Here is an 18,742-nt window from a genome sequence, read left to right as displayed (position 1 = left end):
TGGCCATCTTTGACATGATTTAACACACTATCCTTCTGCATCTCCTCTTCCCCTTCATCCTTCTCAATGGCATTGCTCTAAGTACATGCCAATATGAAATTTGTTATCCGTTTGCAGTCAGAGGCTCTTCAGCAAGCTTCTGTTTACATAGCTACTGTTACATTTCTAATCTCCAAGGATTTATCCTGGACCCCTCCTCTTGCACAGCTTCCTGCTGTCTATTTGTGAAATAATTCTAATGGGCCAAACTCTCCTGATAAGCATCAAACTCTACCATTGCTTCCAGTGAATTTGTGTTGTCTGAAATGAATGCACCTTACTTTTCTTCAGTTAACTTTTTGGAAGATTGAAGTCGCATTCTTAAAGCACAGCCATGAACTCTGTACCCTTCACACAATTTTCTATCAATTCAGTTGATGTCTGTAGCAAAACCCAGACTCCCTGTAAACGTTACATCCTGTTTGATCCTGAATTGAATTGCTGATTCCACCTGCTTTCCAGTGCTAATAATTTTGTCACACCTGATTCTTTCCATGCCTCAGCCCCATTTACTAGTGAAACCGTTATAACTGTTTGTTACCTCCAGACTTGAATATTCTGAAATTCTCCTGGCAGGCCACCTGTCTATGAACTTCAGGGCATGATGACAACGATCCATTTATATGCAAAAGGTTCTTTCAAAGGGGGGGGAAGACGTGCATGTGGTAGATAATTACCTATTCACCTGCATAGATATGTATAGAGAGGTAAAGTTGTTCACATAAATATTGTTTTAAATCAAAACTTACACTATGTGAAATGTTAATCCAATATTTTGTATTCAGGAACCATAAAACTATTGGATTTGAAGTCTGCATCCCAGACTGTAAAGAGTGCGAAACGTGAAACAGTTCTGCCTGACCACATCATCACTAAAAGGGATGAGGAAGTTGAAGAAGAAAATGAATTTGAAAATGGAGGTGATCAAGATAACTACACTGAGGCATTATCCACAGAGACTAGACCACGGAAACGAAAAACTGCAAAAACATCAGAGAGAACTCTTATGATCCAAGAAGACGTTGAACAGAAACCAAAAGGAAGGCGCCAGAGGGACTTTGATAACACAGAACTGGATGATGATAGTGATGAGGAGAAGAAAAGGAAAGGGAAGATACGATCTTCAGAAGAAATTGCTGAATTATGGAACCAAAATCAACAAAAACTGCTTGAGTTAGCCTTGCAACAGTATCCAAAGGGGACTTCTGAACGCTGGGACAAAATAGCAAAATGTGTACCAGGAAAAACAAAGGTAATGTGCTCTATATAATGGAAAAACTCGATCCATCATAGTAATAAAGGCGCCTCAGTCTGTCAGTTTGTAAACTTGGGTTTGAGTTCTTTATGTTTCAAAATAACTTAATTTGTATTATATTTAGTACCTAAACCTCTGGTTTCTTTTAAGCTTAAAATATTTGTGAATAAAATATTGTAATTAAAAAAAGTGTTCCTGTAAATGAGTTCAAACTCCAAAGATATAAACGCAACTTTTAGATGGGAAAATGACAACTTTTTTTCTGGACAGTAGCTCCTAATCCCTTTTAAGCCTCCTTCTTTCCCTTCCTGCTCCTCTGCCATAATATGTATGTGCATAAATTGGCATTCAAATTGCAAAGTTATTAGACTAGACTAGACTAGACTTCCCACAGTGTAGAAACAGACCCTTCAACCCAACAAGGAGAAAGTGAGGACTGCAGATGCTGGAGATCAGAGCTGAAAAATGTGTTGCTGGAAAAGCGCAGCAGGTCAGGAAGCATCAAAGGAGCAGGAGAATTGATGTTTCGGGCATAAGTCATTCTTCAGGAACTCGATCCATCCTAGTAATAAAGGCGCCTCACAGTCTGTCAGTTTGTAAACTTGGGTTTTAGTTCTTTGTTTCAAAATGACTTAATTTGTATTATATTTACTACCAAAACCCAAGTCCATACCGACCCTGCGATGAATAACCAACCCAGGCCCATTTCCCTCCGACTAATGCACCTAACCCTATGGGCGATTTAGCATGGCCAATTCACCTGACCTGCACATCTTTGGACTGTAGGAGGAAACCGGAGCACCCAGAGAAAACCCACGCAAACACTGGGAGAATGCGCAAACTCCACACAGACAGTTGCCCAAGGCTGGAAGCGAACCTGGGTCCCTGGTGCTGTGAGGCAGCAGTGCTAACCACTGAGCCACCATGCTGCTGACCTATCTCAAGATTTTCCATCCTTTGAAATGGAATATTTGGTATAGATGGAGTAGAGGTTCAAAGATGTTTTATTTTAACATGTGTAAATGTGTTCACAGTGTGTTGCTGGCTAGGCCAGCACTAATTGCCCAGAGAGCTGTTAGAGTCAACCACATTGGCTCTGGAGTCACATATAAGCCAGATCAGATAAAGATGGTTGATTTAAAGAGCCTTAATGAACCTAATGGGTTTTTGCAACAATTGATAGTGTTTACATGGTCATTATTCAACTAGCTTTTCTTTTTGTTCAATGGAATTTGAATTTCACCATCTGCCAAGATGGGATTTAGACCCCTGTCCGAAGAACATTAACCTGGCATTCTGGATTTCTAGTCTCGTGACATTACTGCTATACCACTACATTCTCTACCCTAAGTGGAGAAGCAAAGCACTTCAGCATTTGTTACAATGTCCTTTATGGTACCAGTAAACAAAAACAGGACATTTGCTTGGAATGCATGGCTGATATCATGACTTGGTGAAATCAGCGAGAAACAATAATGTGGAGTGGAGGTAAAGTGTAATTTATTTGTACATAAACTAAACCATAAATGCTGAGTGATAAAAGACCCATGAAGTTTCAGGGCCCATATCAAATTTGGCCAGGTTACCAAATGCACAACTACTTTTCCACAACTTTGCTTGTATCAGTGTGATTTAAATCTTGTCTTTGAGTATCTGAACTTGTCATTGTGAGTTACACTATTTCTGATGGCTGTTGCTTTTAGAGCCCAAGTAATTCTCTTCTTTTTTTTTCTTGATTAGTAAGCAGTTTGCATTGTGGTCCTTTTTTACATCAAATGGGTTATGTTTTTTATATTCATTCTTAAGATGTTGGTATTGCCCAGACAAACATTTCTTGTGCACCCCTAATTTCCTTTGAGAAATTGTTGATGACCCTGGAATCCATAAAGGTGACCACCACCTTCTCGAGCAAACAGGTCACAAAATTTACGACCAGAAATTGCCAAGTTTATTTAGTCTCACTGAGTGGATTTTGCTAATTTATTGTGCCAGTCAGCCTTTCCTCTTTAATAACTTGCCACTGCAGGTAAACAGGGTTGTTATAACCATGTTTTTACATCTATTCTTACCAAGTCTTTACGTCCGTTGTAACATCTGCTCGTACACATACTTTCCTGCTCCAAATGCAGAAGAAGAGTGACTCTCAGGAATGTTGGAGGGAGTCTGAAATTCTCTCCCTACATTAGCATGGATGTTAGTATCCCCTCTGCACTCTTATCATTTTCTAATCTCTGGAGCCCCAACAAGATCTTTAGCTGTCCAAGGGTTTCACCCAAAATTAGACATTTAGAGAACAGCCATTCAACTTTTTGTCACTGCCATTTCAGAAAATCTGATGAGAGTTTATGAATCTACTGCCCTTCTCAGGTAATGAGTTGCTGACCCATATCCCCTGGATGGAAAATATTTTTTTCACCAACTCTGTGACCCTTGGTTAATGACCACTTAAAGTGAGAGGTCCTTCCTATCAACTCCATTCAGAACGGTCATGTTTTTCTTCATCTGAATTAAATCTCTACTCAACATTCCCTGTTCCAAACAAGAACCACAGATATCTCAGGTTATAGAATTGGAGAAGTTACAGAGATATGGAGTGGATAATGCCAGAGAGGAATTTAGAAACAAGGATAATAATTTTCTTTATGCAGAGTGTGGTAAGGGTGTGGAATGCCCTATCTCCCAATGTAGTCAACTCAGCCACATTAGGGAGATTTAAACAATCCTTAGATAAGCACATGGATGATTTTGGGATAGTGTAGGGGGACGAGCTAAGATTAGTTCACAGGTCAGCGCAACATCAAGGGCCAAAAGGCCTGTTCTGTGCTGTATTGTTCTATATTCTAAAACTGAGGCATTTCCCAGATAGGAGCCAGTGTAGGTCAGCAAGCACAAGAGCATCAGGTGACCATGACTTTGTGTGAATTAGGAAAGCAGCAGCAGAGTTTGCATAGCACTCATTAATGGTTGGTGAAGGATGGGAGACCAACCAGAGATGTTTTGAAAAAGTAAAATTGAAAGGTAACGATGATATGAAAATGATGCCGCACATTTGGAATTACCTCTCAGCACCCTGCTTTTCAGGTTCTAATAAAATCACTTTTTGACCAAGCTTTTGGCACCTTTTCAAATTTCCCTCAGTTCTAAATACTTTTTTTTTCCTTTTCCTTGCAAACTCCTTATCGGCATTGTTTGATGTTTGATCAAGCCTCAAAAGGTAACTTATAGCTAGCTGTAGCTTGCGAATTAAACACACTCAACTCTTATTGTCTTTTTTTGTTGTCCTGCAGGAAGAATGCATAATCAGATACAAACTATTGGCTGAACTGGTTATGAAGAGGAAGCAAGCCAAAAGCTGACTGAAAATGGTACTTAGAAAGCACTGATCTCCCATCAAGAAGCAGTACTGCACCATGGACAAATACATTGTTAAATGTGGAGTCTAGTCGCTTGTAACTTACCTCAACTTTCCTTTTTACCAGTGTCATGTGCCTTAATAAAAAACATTAATGTGCCAACATCTCCTACAGAATAATCAGATCCATTCATTTTTTTAGATTTCTATTTGTTCCCTAAATGCACACTAAATGTTCACCATTGAGCAAGTTTTTAATTTATTTATAAGAAGCTAATTTTCTGTATCCCAGTTCCATGTTTGTCTCTATACTTTGAAAATTGTTGATAGAGTTTGGATTCTTGCATCTTTAACTGACTAGTTCTTTTATAAAATGCTAATAGGGAACAGAAAGTTTTGACACAATGTAAAATTGAATTTAAAATTAAGATCTTAATTGAGGAGTTTTTTTTGTTTGAATCTGTTTTTCTGTTTTTGTTTTATTTTCAGCCCCATCTTTCCTGAACGATGCTGTGTCATCCTGTTCTGCACCAAGGGTGATAAACAGCCCTTCAGTAACTTGTCCAAGTAAATGAACCTAACTTAAGCATTGCAGTACATTATATGTGGATCATAACCAGACTTGTTTTTAATGAAATCAGAAACTCAGCAGGTCTGACAGCAGCCGTTAAAGTTTTGAGTCTGATGTAGCTGTTCTTTGGAGCAGACATATCCTTGGTCACTATGTACGTGTGTTTCCAGTGCAAGTTACAAGATTGGAATTGTACCTGATTCTTATCCTTAGCTGAAAAATGCAAGATCATTTTCTTGCTGGCTTGGATCAGCTTATACAGTGCAGGTGGGTCATAGGACTAGAGACCTTCCAGTTTAGAATTGCTCAGTACCACATGGTAGATAAACCTTTGTCTTACCCTCTGTGGATTGATATTTTTTAAAGATCACAAATATGGATTGCTTTTAAATTCATGTGCCCACAAGTTCTGTACAGTACACTGTCACTACTTGTTTTCTGCGGTCTATCTATTAAGTTAATATGTAACAGTTAGCATTTACTGTATGCCAAATGAAGCATTGTTTCTGTGAGTTACGTGTTGCTGGAACAACACAGTGTAGAAACTTTCAGTGGTATGTTTTCTAAGTCAAACATTTGTCCATTTGACAGATGTGATATATCTGTGGTTATAATTACAAGTGTTTGAAGTTTGGTTTATGCAGAACTCTTTTACTATATTTATATTGTTTTGAAATCAAGGCTTCATGTAGTTATATGTTTGTATGCTGAAGTCTACAAGGAGGTCTAATCTCAAATTAATTATGATAATTTAAGATTCCGCAACATCTCTTTATTACAGTAGAAGACGAGCACGTTTGAGCCAGTAGGCTCCCTTTTGAATAACAAATTTTTCTTACGTACTGTGATGTACAGTGCATCTAGTTTCCAGGGAGTTCGGTTTTAACAATTCCATCTGTTTTACATAGTGAAAACTGTTTTCAAAGCTGTTAATGCTTGACATGTCTTTATCACCAGATCTGTACTGGTAAGCTCTGGTATAATTTTCAAGTGTCTGGTGTAAACCCTCTGGATTAAATTATACTGTAACAAACCTTGTCCCTTTAAACTGTGTTTCCATATTAATTTTCAGTGTCTCAATCATATTACAATTTCCTGCTATAACCTCAGGTCATTTCATGAAACTGTTGAAGATGGGATTTGCGATGGTGCAATAATTAAACTGGATGTGCTCAATAGGTTAGTCCAAAATCTAGGTAGCAATTGTAAAAAGTATAGTTTGTTCTAGAAAACATTATAATACGCATGCCTACATCAGAAACATTTGCAGATGGGTAGTGTGGCTTTCTACCCCTCATACTTTTTAAAGTTTTGGAAAGGGAATTGAATAGGAATTTAAAGAGAGGAAAATGCACAAAAACATAGAAGGAAGGAAATGAGATTAGAATAGACTGTTCCAGATGAAGAGTTAAACTGTTCATAAGGCTAATCAATTAGTCTATAGCAGATGGCAGAGTGAGGCAAGAAAGCTCCAGTGGTGAAAAGGATGGTAGCTTATAAATCTGTAGTGCCATGTTTTCCCCAGTATGCTATACTTAAGTGTTATGTCTTATGATTTGCTTTCCTACGTTTAATGTTGATAATGAATGTGTACTTGACAGAATGGAGTAAGCACCTGAAAGGAGAAATAAGAGTTGATGTATGAATTGTCTGGAATTATGAGTGGTCAGGAAATTAGCTCCAGCCAAGTTGCAAACCATGTATCAAGGAAAATATTAAAATGTAGAGTAGAACAAGAATAAACAAGGTAGACTTTATCCTTTTAAGATCAGGTTCTTTGTATCTGATTCAAAAGGCTGTGTTAGCTGAGGTGGGTTATGTAATGTTAAATGTTCTATCACTTTGAAAATTCATCATTGAGGTTAAAAAATGATCCCAAAGGGATTCAAGAAAATTTCTAGTTTGGAGCAGTCCAAACTCAACATTGCTGAAGTTAATGCACTTTAAGGTATTGGTTTCATTCATTTTACTAACAGTTTAACTCTTCATCTGGAACAGTCTATTCTAATCTCATTTCCTTCCTTCTATGTTTTTGTGCATTTTCCTCTCTTTAAATTCCTATTCAATTCCCTTTCCAGTGACGATGTAGCTCCAAAAGCCGCTATCATAAAGCATTCCAAGATTTAAATGTAGAATCATTTAATACTGAAGGAGGTAATGTAGCGGAGCATTGCTGTTTCAACTTTTTGAAACAGTTACTCTAAGCTTTTCCATTTTTTTAAGTGACTGTCCTATACTTAAGTATCTTAAATCACTAGCTAGTGAAAGTTATTTGTGTGCTGCTTTTGAAGTTTTGTATTAGATTACCCCTGTTCATGGAGGAAAGTCCCATTTTCTTCATAATTATAACCTAAACATTAAACAGTAACTACAAATAGAAATATAATTGGTGCTTCTATTCATTTGGTTTTATTCTATTGTCTTTGATGCAAAAATATTAGAGATCAAATTTTTCTTTTTAATCTTTCTTTCATGGGATGTAGCCATTGTTGGGAAAGCCAGCAATTGTCGCTCCTCCATTATTGCCGCTGAGCAGAGTGGCCTACTCGGCATTTCAGAGGATTAGAAACTAAGAAATCATGTTTGCAATTGCTGTGGTCTGTGTAATACTCTTATGTAGAGTCTGATTTCTCATTATTTAAGTAAGTTATCTCATTGATAAAATGTTGCTTCAAGGATGAAGCGTGTGTCAATGCCCAAGGTGGGGTAAGGAAGATGAAGGTGAGTTATAGTGTCTTGCCTGGCATGCTGTGTTGAAGCTGTAGAACTTGTTGCATTATGCATCTCTAGCCCTGGAATGAAGAAGTTGCTACTAGTTGATTTGGAGGCATATCACATGGGGCAGTTTGAGCTAGATGAGAGCTCTCTACATTGTTATTTCTAGTAAAGACGTACAGAGCTGTATGCTTGCAAATCAATCTTTGTCACATTTTGCAGGAGCATCTTACATCATACATGTGAGTACATGACTGTTGATATATGTGCTCAGTTTGGTTCTCTAGGTATGGACTGACCTTTAGAGTGGTAGGGGCAAGGACCTCGGTTTCATTTTAAGATATTGATGGAATTAGGAAATTATTTTTTTAAAAAGTTACACATGGTTCAATGTGTCAAGGATAACTTACTCAATCTGTATTTACTTAGTGGTTGTCGGGCAAGATTCTCTCTAACCACTTCAGATTTTTATTTCAGAAAAATTTACTGAGACAATTTTCTCACTTATTAAGACATGGTCAATGAAGATCCAAACAGCTGAAAAATACATTCCTTTGGGTTGCTCCTTCACTAGAAATGTATCATTAAATACATAGTACAAATTAGGAACCACGCAGTAGGCCACTTGGCCTCTTGAAGCTGGGAGAGAGTGAGGACTGTAGATGCTGGAGATCACAGATAAAAAGTGTGATGCTGGGAAAGCACAGCCAGTCAGGCAGCATCCAAGGAGCAGGAGAGTCAATGTTTCGAACATTAGGAACATTGAAACTGCGCTGTAATTCAATAAGATCATGGATGATATAATTGCTCCATGTTCTTGTCTGCCCTGCCCTGACAATCAAGAATTTATCCACCTCTGCCTTTAAAAATTTAAGACTCTGCTTTCCAAACGATCGCATCCCTTTCTGTGAGAGAACATTGTTCCATGTATCTTAAAGCAGCAACTCCTTATTTATTTTTAATTTGTGACCTTTAATTCTAAATTCTCCCACAAAAATATCCTTTTTACATCTACTCTGTCAAAACCTTTCAGAATCTTGTACATATCAAGTCACTCCTCGTTCTTCTAAACTCCAACAGATGCATGTCTAGCCTGTCCAATCTTTCCACATAAGACGATCCATTTTATTTTTCTTAGTTGTTTGCTATAATTGATTACTAACATTTTGCAATTCATGAACTAAAATATACCAGATCCCTCTGCATTTCATTGTTCTGCAATCTCTCACCATTTATGTAATGGCCAATTTTTGGTAAAATTCGCCCAAAGTGCACATTTCAGATCTTTCATGGAGGATTTCTCGCTGTAAGATCTAGTAAGTTACCTCATGCAATTTTTGGTTGCATATCTCATGGTGTATTCACCACACCCCAATAGCACTGCACTATCATGCACACGCCAGTAGTGGGGAAGCAGCACTTCTGTGCTTCCAGGAATATTAGGTTTTCCTGTTGTGCACAACCAGGCTTTAAATATGGCACTGACCAGGTCAAATATAGTTATCCAGGAGAAGCAAGGGTAGCCCTTTACACATGTGCAAGGGAAATGAGAAAGGAAACTTCAGGGAGCATATCAGTTACATATATAACTGGAAATAGAACATCATAATCTTAAATGTCTTGCCTCTTTACATCAGTTGTCTGGAAATATCAGAAACACAGCAGGTTCTTAGTGATGTAAGCAGTCGCATTTGCATCAGATGCAAATGACCATTTAACATTATCCTCGATCCTGTGGCAGGCATCCAAAAAGGAGGGTCATGGAATGCCTGTAGGTAGACCTTTTCCTGATTGATGCAGCGCTAGCCAGGACATTGCAAATGCAATTAGAGATTGAATGCAGTAACATCACTCAACACTCCTCCCCCGTCATAACGTCACCAAAAAAGGCATCATTGCACTTGAGAACATCTTGGCAAATACAGTTCAAGGTAAGAAGAAATCTGCTGTGTGCCCTTGTGCATGTAGCGTTTGAGATCTTGGGTTGTCTTTGTGAATTGTGACCTCTATGTGCCACTTTTAAGGGCAACTGTGATTATCTCCTTCACTGGGATGGCAATGGTAATAATAAAAAGACAGGACATGGTCAAGATTGTTTGTGGCCAGAATTTATGTTTGATTCTGTGATTACAAAGATCTAAAACCTCAGTGTCTGATTAAGGCAGTTGCACCTTGAAAAGGTCTCTCACCGTTCATGAATAAAGCCCATTTCCTTGGGCAGAAAAAAAATGTTCTGCACTCCAAATCACTAGTAAGATGGAAGAAAGTTGAACAGAAACTAGGTACTGCTTTGCAGAGTGAGTCTTATGCTCAGGCTGTTAATTTAGGTGACCCCACAAAATCTTCATATTGCTTTCTTCCTTGTGCTCCTACTGACCTATCAGTTTTGAGTTTCCACAGGTTCCCGTTCAACTCTTTCATTTAAATTTTCATCTCCCAACATTACTCCTTGAGTCCTAGTCACAGAGATTTGTTATGTCATGATGATGACTGACTTGGAGCAACAACTCTGTTCTCTGTGCAGTTCCCCATCTGATTTACTGATAATCCTCAGCCTGGTTGGATTGGACCTACAGGACTGACTGTGTTCCACCACCCAAGTGTGCAGGCCCCTGGATGGAGTTTAGCCAGTGTTCATGATTGACTGTACAGGGAACCTTGACAGGTGACAATCCCTTTTAACTGAGGATCATTCCCAGACTTTGAGGTATGGTCATCTGGTTGTAGCACATTCAGTTTGCTTGTTGTGCAAGCTGCTGGCACATGCATTGGGTGTAACATATTTGTAGCATCGTGCCATTGCTGCAAATCATTGCTGGCAACCATGTCAACCTGCATTGCTTTGTGCCTGCACTAAAAGGCAAGGCAAAACTGAGTACTGTAAGTTATGTAAGGTGACAACACACAAAAAAGGCAGAGATACAATGAGTGTCCAAGCCAAGTGCAAAGTGAGTGTGCAATGAGATCCACTGTTAAACATCCTGTTCTGATTCCTGAAATGGATGTTTGTCCTTCCACTCCATGGCCTTGCACAGAATTCTGTTCCAAAGTGCAGTATTGAAGTGGCAAATGTATTTTAAGTTAGTTGGGGATCTACCATGATGATGTGGTGAAGTCTGGTGAGTGTCTGATGCTGAGTTCAGTGGATAAAGGATGCAGGTGGCTGCTGCCCAGAGATGTTGGGAAATGCTGGCCAAAATGGAGTCCCAAAAGAACAAATGGTGAGCTGAAGCCATTAGGTACCTGCTCAGGCTTACACGTTGGGAATTGTCATCGTTCAGTTTCTCTCCACTGCCCTACAAAATGGCAAACTAAATATAAATTAGACAAGGTTAAATAACAATAATATGTTAATACATGCAAATAGATTCATGTCTTGCCATTAAAACCTTACATGGAAAATCATTTTTTTATCTCCAAGAATCTTGCTATATTTTTCTTTACTGACTCATCATTTTTTGTTCTTCTGAACTGAACTGAACAATTCTACTTTTGACTACATTATATTCCATTTTGCCACACCATTTGCCCACTCACTTAACCAATTATATTCCTTTTTATTCTCTTGTAACCTCTTCACAACCTGCTTTTGTACCTATCTTTGTGTCTTCAGCAAATTTAGCGATGATTCATTCAAACCAAATAATTTTTATACATTGTAGATTTATATAAATAAAAGTTAAGGTCCTAGCATTGATCTCTGTGTTACACCACTCATTACATCTTTCAAACAGGAAATGATCTATTTATGCCTACTCTGTCCCCTGTTGGTTAATCAGTCTTCTATCCAAGCCAATATGTGACACTTTACACCATATTTTCCTCAATAACCTTTTAATGTGATACCTTATCAAAAGTGTTCTGGAAATCCAAATTGCTACTAGTTCCCCTTTGTCTATGGTAGCAATTACTGGGTTTGTTCCCATCAGAGTCTTTATCTTCCAACATTGCCTCAGTGGTTGATGGAGGTCCACAGATCCTGAATGGTATGGAAAATATGTCTCCTTTTGTTGCTGTAGCCCAGAATTAAGGGGCTACCTTTTAGGGCCGCTGAGAGTTATTTTGTTTAAGGATTAGTAAGATTTTGGAACTTCGCCTCCAGATAAGGGTGGAAGCAGTGTCATTGAGTATGCTTAAGGTGGAGGTAGATGGATTCTTGTTAGGCAAGGGTTCAAAGGACATGAACGGGAACGTAAAATTCGAAATGCATACGGATCAGCCATGATCTTTATGGCCTACTTTTACTCCTGATTTGTATGTTCATAGATATGAAGTTAACTAGACTGTAAATATCTCAGTACCACTTCCCTGGTGATCGTGTTTTTAAACATTGTGTATTTGTACAAGGGCACTGGGATAATGGTGTAGTTATGTTAATGAATCAAAACCAATGTATCATCATAGATTGTCAAATGAAAACATTTTATTCATTTACATCCCACATCTATGTATTGCAAAGTCTTTATTGTCCCCTTTGGCAGACAAAAAAAAAACAAGTTTGAGTATTTGCAATTTTCATTTAGAGATGGAGATCAGAAATGTTAAATACTTGAGAGTTATGGAGCCAGAATCAGTGATCCTGATGTTTTTCCTGGTTCTGGGCTCCCTATTCTTTAGCACCAAGCCCCACCTTCTCTCCTTAATCATGCTGCTTTTCTTACCCTTTAGAAAGCTCACTGAGTATCAAAGAAAGTTCTAGTTTAAAAAGGTGATGAAACACACTGCTACTTTTATCATTACTGCAGAGGTGATCCCATCACAACTGCTAAACTGACCGCATTGCACAAGCTATTTATAACACTGCACTGATTTCAGACCCTGCCTGTTGAATACTATATTCCTATTGGAAGATGATTAGATACTTTCAACCAGATTACAGGAACACTATACTTTTTTTTAATGTATGTTTCAGCTACCTATTCCACGTTGAAAAGACATTGTCTCCATACTGCAGCTCATATTGTTTCTTTGTTGAAGATAGATTAGAAATGGTAAAGAGAGAGAGAGAAAGGGAGGAGAAGCGAGGACCATCCCATTCACCTGCTGCTGTCTGAGCTCCCTTCTCCCTCTCAGGGCAACTCATACTTCATCTCTACCCACTGGCACCTCTATTTTTGGCATATGGCTGATTTCTGAGCAAACTATCCAGGCAGCTGGAACTATATGCTGCTGCCCAGGAGGGAGGGAAGGAATGAAGAGCCTCTGAGGATTACGTGATATGGAAATGCTCTCTGCTGGGTACACAACCTTTGGGTCCCCATTCCTTTGCTGTGTTTACAGTCTCCCTACTCCCATTGGTGCCAAAAGACACAGACTATGGTGGGGTAAACATCTGGCCCTGTGGCCCCAGGATCGGCCAACAAACCTTCCAGTTCAGCGAGCAAATTAGCCAGAAAGTAGCTAGTTCAAGACTTACCTGAGTTAATTTTTTAGTCAAAGGTAACCCCAAAATGTTGATAGAGATAATAATGTTATTTAATATTAAAGGGAGATGATTGGATGCCTTCTTTTAGGAGATAGCCTTTTCCTGGCACTTATGTTTTGAAAATGTATCCATGTTGTGGAGGTACTGGGGTGGACAGAGTTAAAAATCGTACAACACCAGGTTATAGTCCAACAGGTTTATTTGGAAGTACAAGCTTTTGGAGCTTTGCTTCATCGTCAGGTAGCACAGCCCAAATGTGCTTTAGTATGAAAAACTGTAAATTATACTGAGCATTCCACAATTGTTGGCAAACATCCCCATTTTTGATGTTGTGATGTTGTGATGGTGGGAAAGTCATTGATGCAACTGAAGATGAAGGCCCTATCCTGAAGGACTCCTGCAGAGATGTTCTGAAGCTGAGATGTCTGATCTCCAACAACAACTACCTTCCTGTGAACCAGGTATGATTCCCATTTAATACTGACTCTAATTCTGCCACATTTCCTTGATGACACGTTCAATCAAGTGCATGCAGGTTCCGTTGGCAGTTTGGAAGGCAAATGCAAGAGGGCCAGAATTAAGGACCCAATACCCAGCATGAGCAAAACCAATGTAGTGTACAAAATCCCATGCAAGGACTGCACAAAACACTACATAGGACAAACAGGAAGACCGCTAACGAAACGCATCCATGAACACCAACTAGCCACAAAACGACACAACCAGCTATCCTTAGTAGCCACACATGCAGATGACAAGCAACATGAATTCAACTGGGACAACACTACTATTATAGGAGAAGCCAAACAGAGAACAGCCAGGGAATTCCTAGAGGCATGGCACTCATCTACAGATTCAATCAAGCACATCGACCTGGACCCAATATACCGACTACTGCAGCGGACAGCTGGAACTGACAAATGGAAGCGGCAGCTTCAAACCACTACAAATGCCGGAGGAAAGATCACAGAAGCGCTTCACAGGAGGTTCCCAAGCACTAAGGATGTCACCCAGACAGGGGACGAAACGTCTGCAACACAAATTCCCAGCTCGGCGAACAGAACCACAACAACGAGCACCCGAGCTACAAATCTTCTCACAGACTTTGAAATAACACCTTCTTCACTGCGACTCCACTTTCAAGGAGCTGTAAACTTGCACTCCAAGGTCTCTTTGTTCAGCAACATTCCTTAGTAGGGTACCATTAAGTGTATAAGTCCTGCTAAGATTTACTTTCCCAAAATGCAGCACCTCACATTTTATCTGAATTAAACTCCATCTGCCACTTCTCAGCCCATTGGCCCATCTGGTCCAGATCCTGTTGTAATCTGAGGTAACCCTCTTCGCTGTCCACTACACCTCCAATTTTGGTGTCATCTGCAAACTTACTAACTGTACCTCTTTATGCTCGCATCCAAATCATTTATGTAAATGACAAAAAGTAGAGGGCCCAGCACCGATCCTTGTGGCACTCCAATGGTCACAGGCCTCCAGTCTGAAAAACAACCCTCCACCACCACCCTCTGTCTTCTACCTTTTGAGCCAGTTCTGTATACAAATGGCTATTCTCCCTGTATTCCATGAGATCTAACCTTGCTAATCATTCTCCCATGGGGAACCTTGTCTAACGCCTTACCTGAAGTCCATATAGATCACATCTACTGCTCTGCCCTCATCAATCTTCTTTGTTACTTCTTCAAAAAACTCAATCAAGTTTGTGAGACATGATTTCCTATGCACAAAGCCATGTTGACTATCCCTAATCAGTCCTTGCCTTTCCAAATACATGTACATCCGGTCCCTCAGGATTCCCTCCAACAACTTGCCCACCACTGAGGTCAGGCTGACCGGTCTATAGTTCCCTGGCTTGTCCTTACTGCCCTTCTTAAACAGTGGCACCATGCTTGCCAACCTCCAGTCTTCCGGCACCTCACCTGTGACTATCGATGATACAAATATCTCAGCAAGAGGCCCAGCAATCAATTCTCTAGCTTCCCACAAAGTTCTCGGGTACACCTGATCAGGTCCTGGGGATTTATCTACCTTTAACCGTTTCAAGACATTCAGCACTTTCTCCTCTGTAATCTGGACATTTTGCAAGATGTCACCCATCTATTTCCCTACAGTCTATATCTTCTATATCCTTTTCCACAGTAAATACTGATGCAAAATACTCATTTAGTATCTCCCCCATTTTCTGTGGCTCCATACAAAGGCCACTTTGCTGATCTTTGAGGGGCTCTATTCTCTCCCTAGTTACCCTTTTGTCCTTAATGTATCTATAAAAACCCTTTGGATTCTCCTTAATTCTATCTGCCAAAGCTATCTCATGTCCCCTTTTTGCCCTCCTGATTTCCCTCTTAAGTATACTCCTACTTCCTTTATACTCTTCTAAGGATTCACTCGATTTATCCTATCTATACTTGACATATGCTTCCTTCCTTTTCTTAACTAAGCCCTCAATTTCTTTAGTCATCCAGCATTCCCTAAACCTTCCAGCCTTCCCTTTCACCCTAACAGGTATTTACTTTGTCTGGATTCTTGTTATCTCATTTCTGAAGGCTTCTCATTTTCCAGCCGTCCCTGTACCTGCGAACATCTGCCTCCAATCAGCTTTCAAAAGTTCTTGCCTAATACCGTCAGAATTGGACTTTCTCCAATTTAGAACTTCAACTTTTAGATCTGGTCTATCCTTTTCCATCACTATATTAAAACGAATAGAATTATGGTCACTGGCCCCAAAGTGCTCCCCCACTAACACCTCAGTCACCTGCTCTGCCTTATTTCCCAAGAGTAGGTCAAGTTTTGCATCTTCTCTAGTAGGTACATCCACATTCGTAATCAGAAAATTGCCTTCTACGCACTTAAGAAATTCCTCTCCATCTAAACCCTTAACACTTTGGCAGTCCCAGTCGATGTTTGGAAAGTTAAAATCCCCTACCATAACCACCCTATTATTCTTACAGATAGCTGAGATCTCCTTACAAGTTTGTTTCTCAATTTCCCTCTGACTATTAGGGGGTCTATAATACAATCCCAATAAGGTGATCATCCCTTTCTTATTTCTCAGTTCCACCCAAATAACTTTCCTGGATGTATTTCCAGTAATATCCTCCCTCAGCACAGCTGTAATGCTATCCCTTATCAAAAATGCCACTCCCCCTCCTCTCTCGCCTCCCTTTCTATCCTTCCTGTAGCATTTGTAAGCTGCCAGTCCTGCCCATCCCTGAGCCATGTTTCTGTAATTGCTATGATATCCCACTCCCATGTTCCTAACCAAGACCTGAGTTCATCTGCCTTCCCTGTTAGGCCCCTTGCATTGAAATAAATGCAGTTTAATTTATTAGTCCTACCTTGTCCCTGCCTGCCCTGACTGTTTGACTCACTTCTGTTCTCAACTGTACCAGTCTCAGATTGATCTCTTTCCTCATTATTTCCCTGGGGTCCCCCCCCCCCCCCCCCCCCACCTTACTAGTTTAAATCCTCCCAAGCAGTTCCAGCAAATTTCCCTGCCAGTATATGGGTGGCACGGTGTCTCAATGGTTAGCAATGCTGCCTCTCAGTGCCAGGGACCTAAGTTCAGTGCAGCAGGTCAGACCTGCTGCGCTTTTCCAGCAATACATTTTCAGCTCTGATCTCCAGCATCTGCAGTCCTCACTTTCTCCACCTTGGTTCAGTTCCAGCCTCAGGCAACTGTCTGTTTGGAGTTTGCACATTCTCCCTGTGTCTGTGTGGGTTTCTTCCCACAGTCCAAAGATGTGCAGGTTAGGTGAATTGGCCATGCTAAATTGCCCATAGTGTTAGGTGTAAGGGAATAGGTCTGGGTGGGTTACTCTTCGGAGGGTCAGTGTGGACTTGTTGGGCCAAAGGGCCTGTTTCCACACTGTAGGGTATCTAATCTAACCTATATTAGTCCCCTTCCAATTTAGGTGCAATCCGTCCTTCTTGTGGAGGTCACTTCTACCCCAAAAGAGATTCCAATGATCCAAAAATGTGAATCCTTCTCCCATACACCAGCTCCTCAGCCATGCATTCATCTGCTCTATCCTCCTATTCCTGCCCTCACTAGCTCGTAGCACTGGGAGTAATCCAGATATTACTACCCTTGGGCACCTCCTTTTTAAATTTCTGCCTAACTCTCTGTAATCTCTCTTCAGAATCTCAACCTTTTCCCTTCCAATGTTAAAAATCACACAACACCAGGTTATAGTCCAACAGGTTTAATTGGAAGCACACTAGCTTTCGGAGCGACGCTCCTTCATCACCTAATGATGTATTGTGATTTTTAACTTTGTATACCCCAGTCCAACACCGGCATCTCCCACCAATGTGGACAATGACCTCTTGCTGGCCCCCCTCCCCCGTGAGAACATTCTGCACCCTGAGACAGCCTTGATCCTAGCACCAGGGAAGCAACAAACCATTCTGCTTTTTCTCTGCTGGCCACAGAAAAGTCTGTCTGTACCTCCTGACTACAGAATCCCCGAACACAATTGATCTCTTGGAAGCTGATGTACCCCTCGCTGCATTAGAGCCAGTCTCAATACCAGAAACTTGGCTGTTTGTGCTACGTTCCCCTGAGAATCCATCACCCCTACATTTTCCAAAACAGCATACCTGTTTCAAATGGGTATATCCACAAAAGACTCTTGCCCTAGGTGCCTACTTCTCTTACCCTTCCTGGAGTTAACCCATCTATGTGACTGTATCTGAGACTTCCTTCCCCCCCCCCCCTCCTCCCCCCCCCCTCCTCCCCCCCCCCCCCCCCTCCTTCTCCCCCCCCCCCCCCCCTTCCTATAACTGCCATCCATCACATACTGTTGCTGTTGCAAATTCCTCATCGCTTCTATCGGTCTCTCCAACCGATCCAACATCGTTTATGGCAGATATAATCTGCAGTAACCTTTAAACTCTCCTTAAACTCCCACATCTGACAAGAAGTACCTATCACTGCAAAGGCCATTTTTGCTCCTTCACAATCTACAGACCTAGAAAATAACATCGTCTTATTCCTCTACAAAACACTGCACCAGGTTAAATTTTTATATTTTAAATTTAATCAGGAGACTTATCTCCAAAAACACATAATCAAAGAACCCACTGTACTCACTAATACAGCCTTTCTCTTGGACAGACTTAACATAGAATCAGATAAGTTAATTGTTGTTTTATGAACTTCGCCCAAACCGCTTCCTCCAAGATTAGTTGTGAAATTGTGTTCATTTTCCCAGATGCACTCCAAACAATGTCCAGCGACACATGAATTCAAAAACAGCAAAGGCAGTAACTGTGCAGGCTCTCTCTCCTGCACTGTCCTCACCATGTGCAAAGGACCGAAGGGTCTGTTTCCATGTTGTACATCTTTATGACTCTAAGGCTGTGGTC

General features: G+C 40.4%; 1 protein-coding gene across 2 annotated transcripts in view; it reads left to right on the top strand.

Annotated features, from left to right (window-relative positions):
- dnajc1 (DnaJ (Hsp40) homolog, subfamily C, member 1) overlaps positions 1–6,255 on the top strand; it is a 253,728-nt gene extending 247,473 nt beyond the window's left edge. For both annotated transcript variants that reach the window (XM_043690433.2, XM_087987390.1), the window contains exons 11-12: positions 825–1,291; positions 4,582–6,255. In XM_043690433.2, the coding sequence (XP_043546368.2) occupies positions 825–1,291; positions 4,582–4,650 (536 nt within the window). In that variant the 3' untranslated portion in view covers positions 4,651–6,255. The remainder of the gene's footprint in view (positions 1–824; positions 1,292–4,581) is intronic.
- Positions 6,256–18,742: the final 12,487 nt, after the last annotated feature.

The sequence above is a fragment of the Chiloscyllium plagiosum genome, unplaced genomic scaffold, assembly GCF_037043375.1.
Source record: "Chiloscyllium plagiosum isolate Xiang-an unplaced genomic scaffold, Cpla_swu_hap1 HiC_scaffold_5, whole genome shotgun sequence".
NCBI lineage: Eukaryota > Metazoa > Chordata > Chondrichthyes > Orectolobiformes > Hemiscylliidae > Chiloscyllium > Chiloscyllium plagiosum.
Note: the sequence above shows the minus strand (reverse complement) of the source record. Positions and strands in the feature narration are given on the sequence as shown.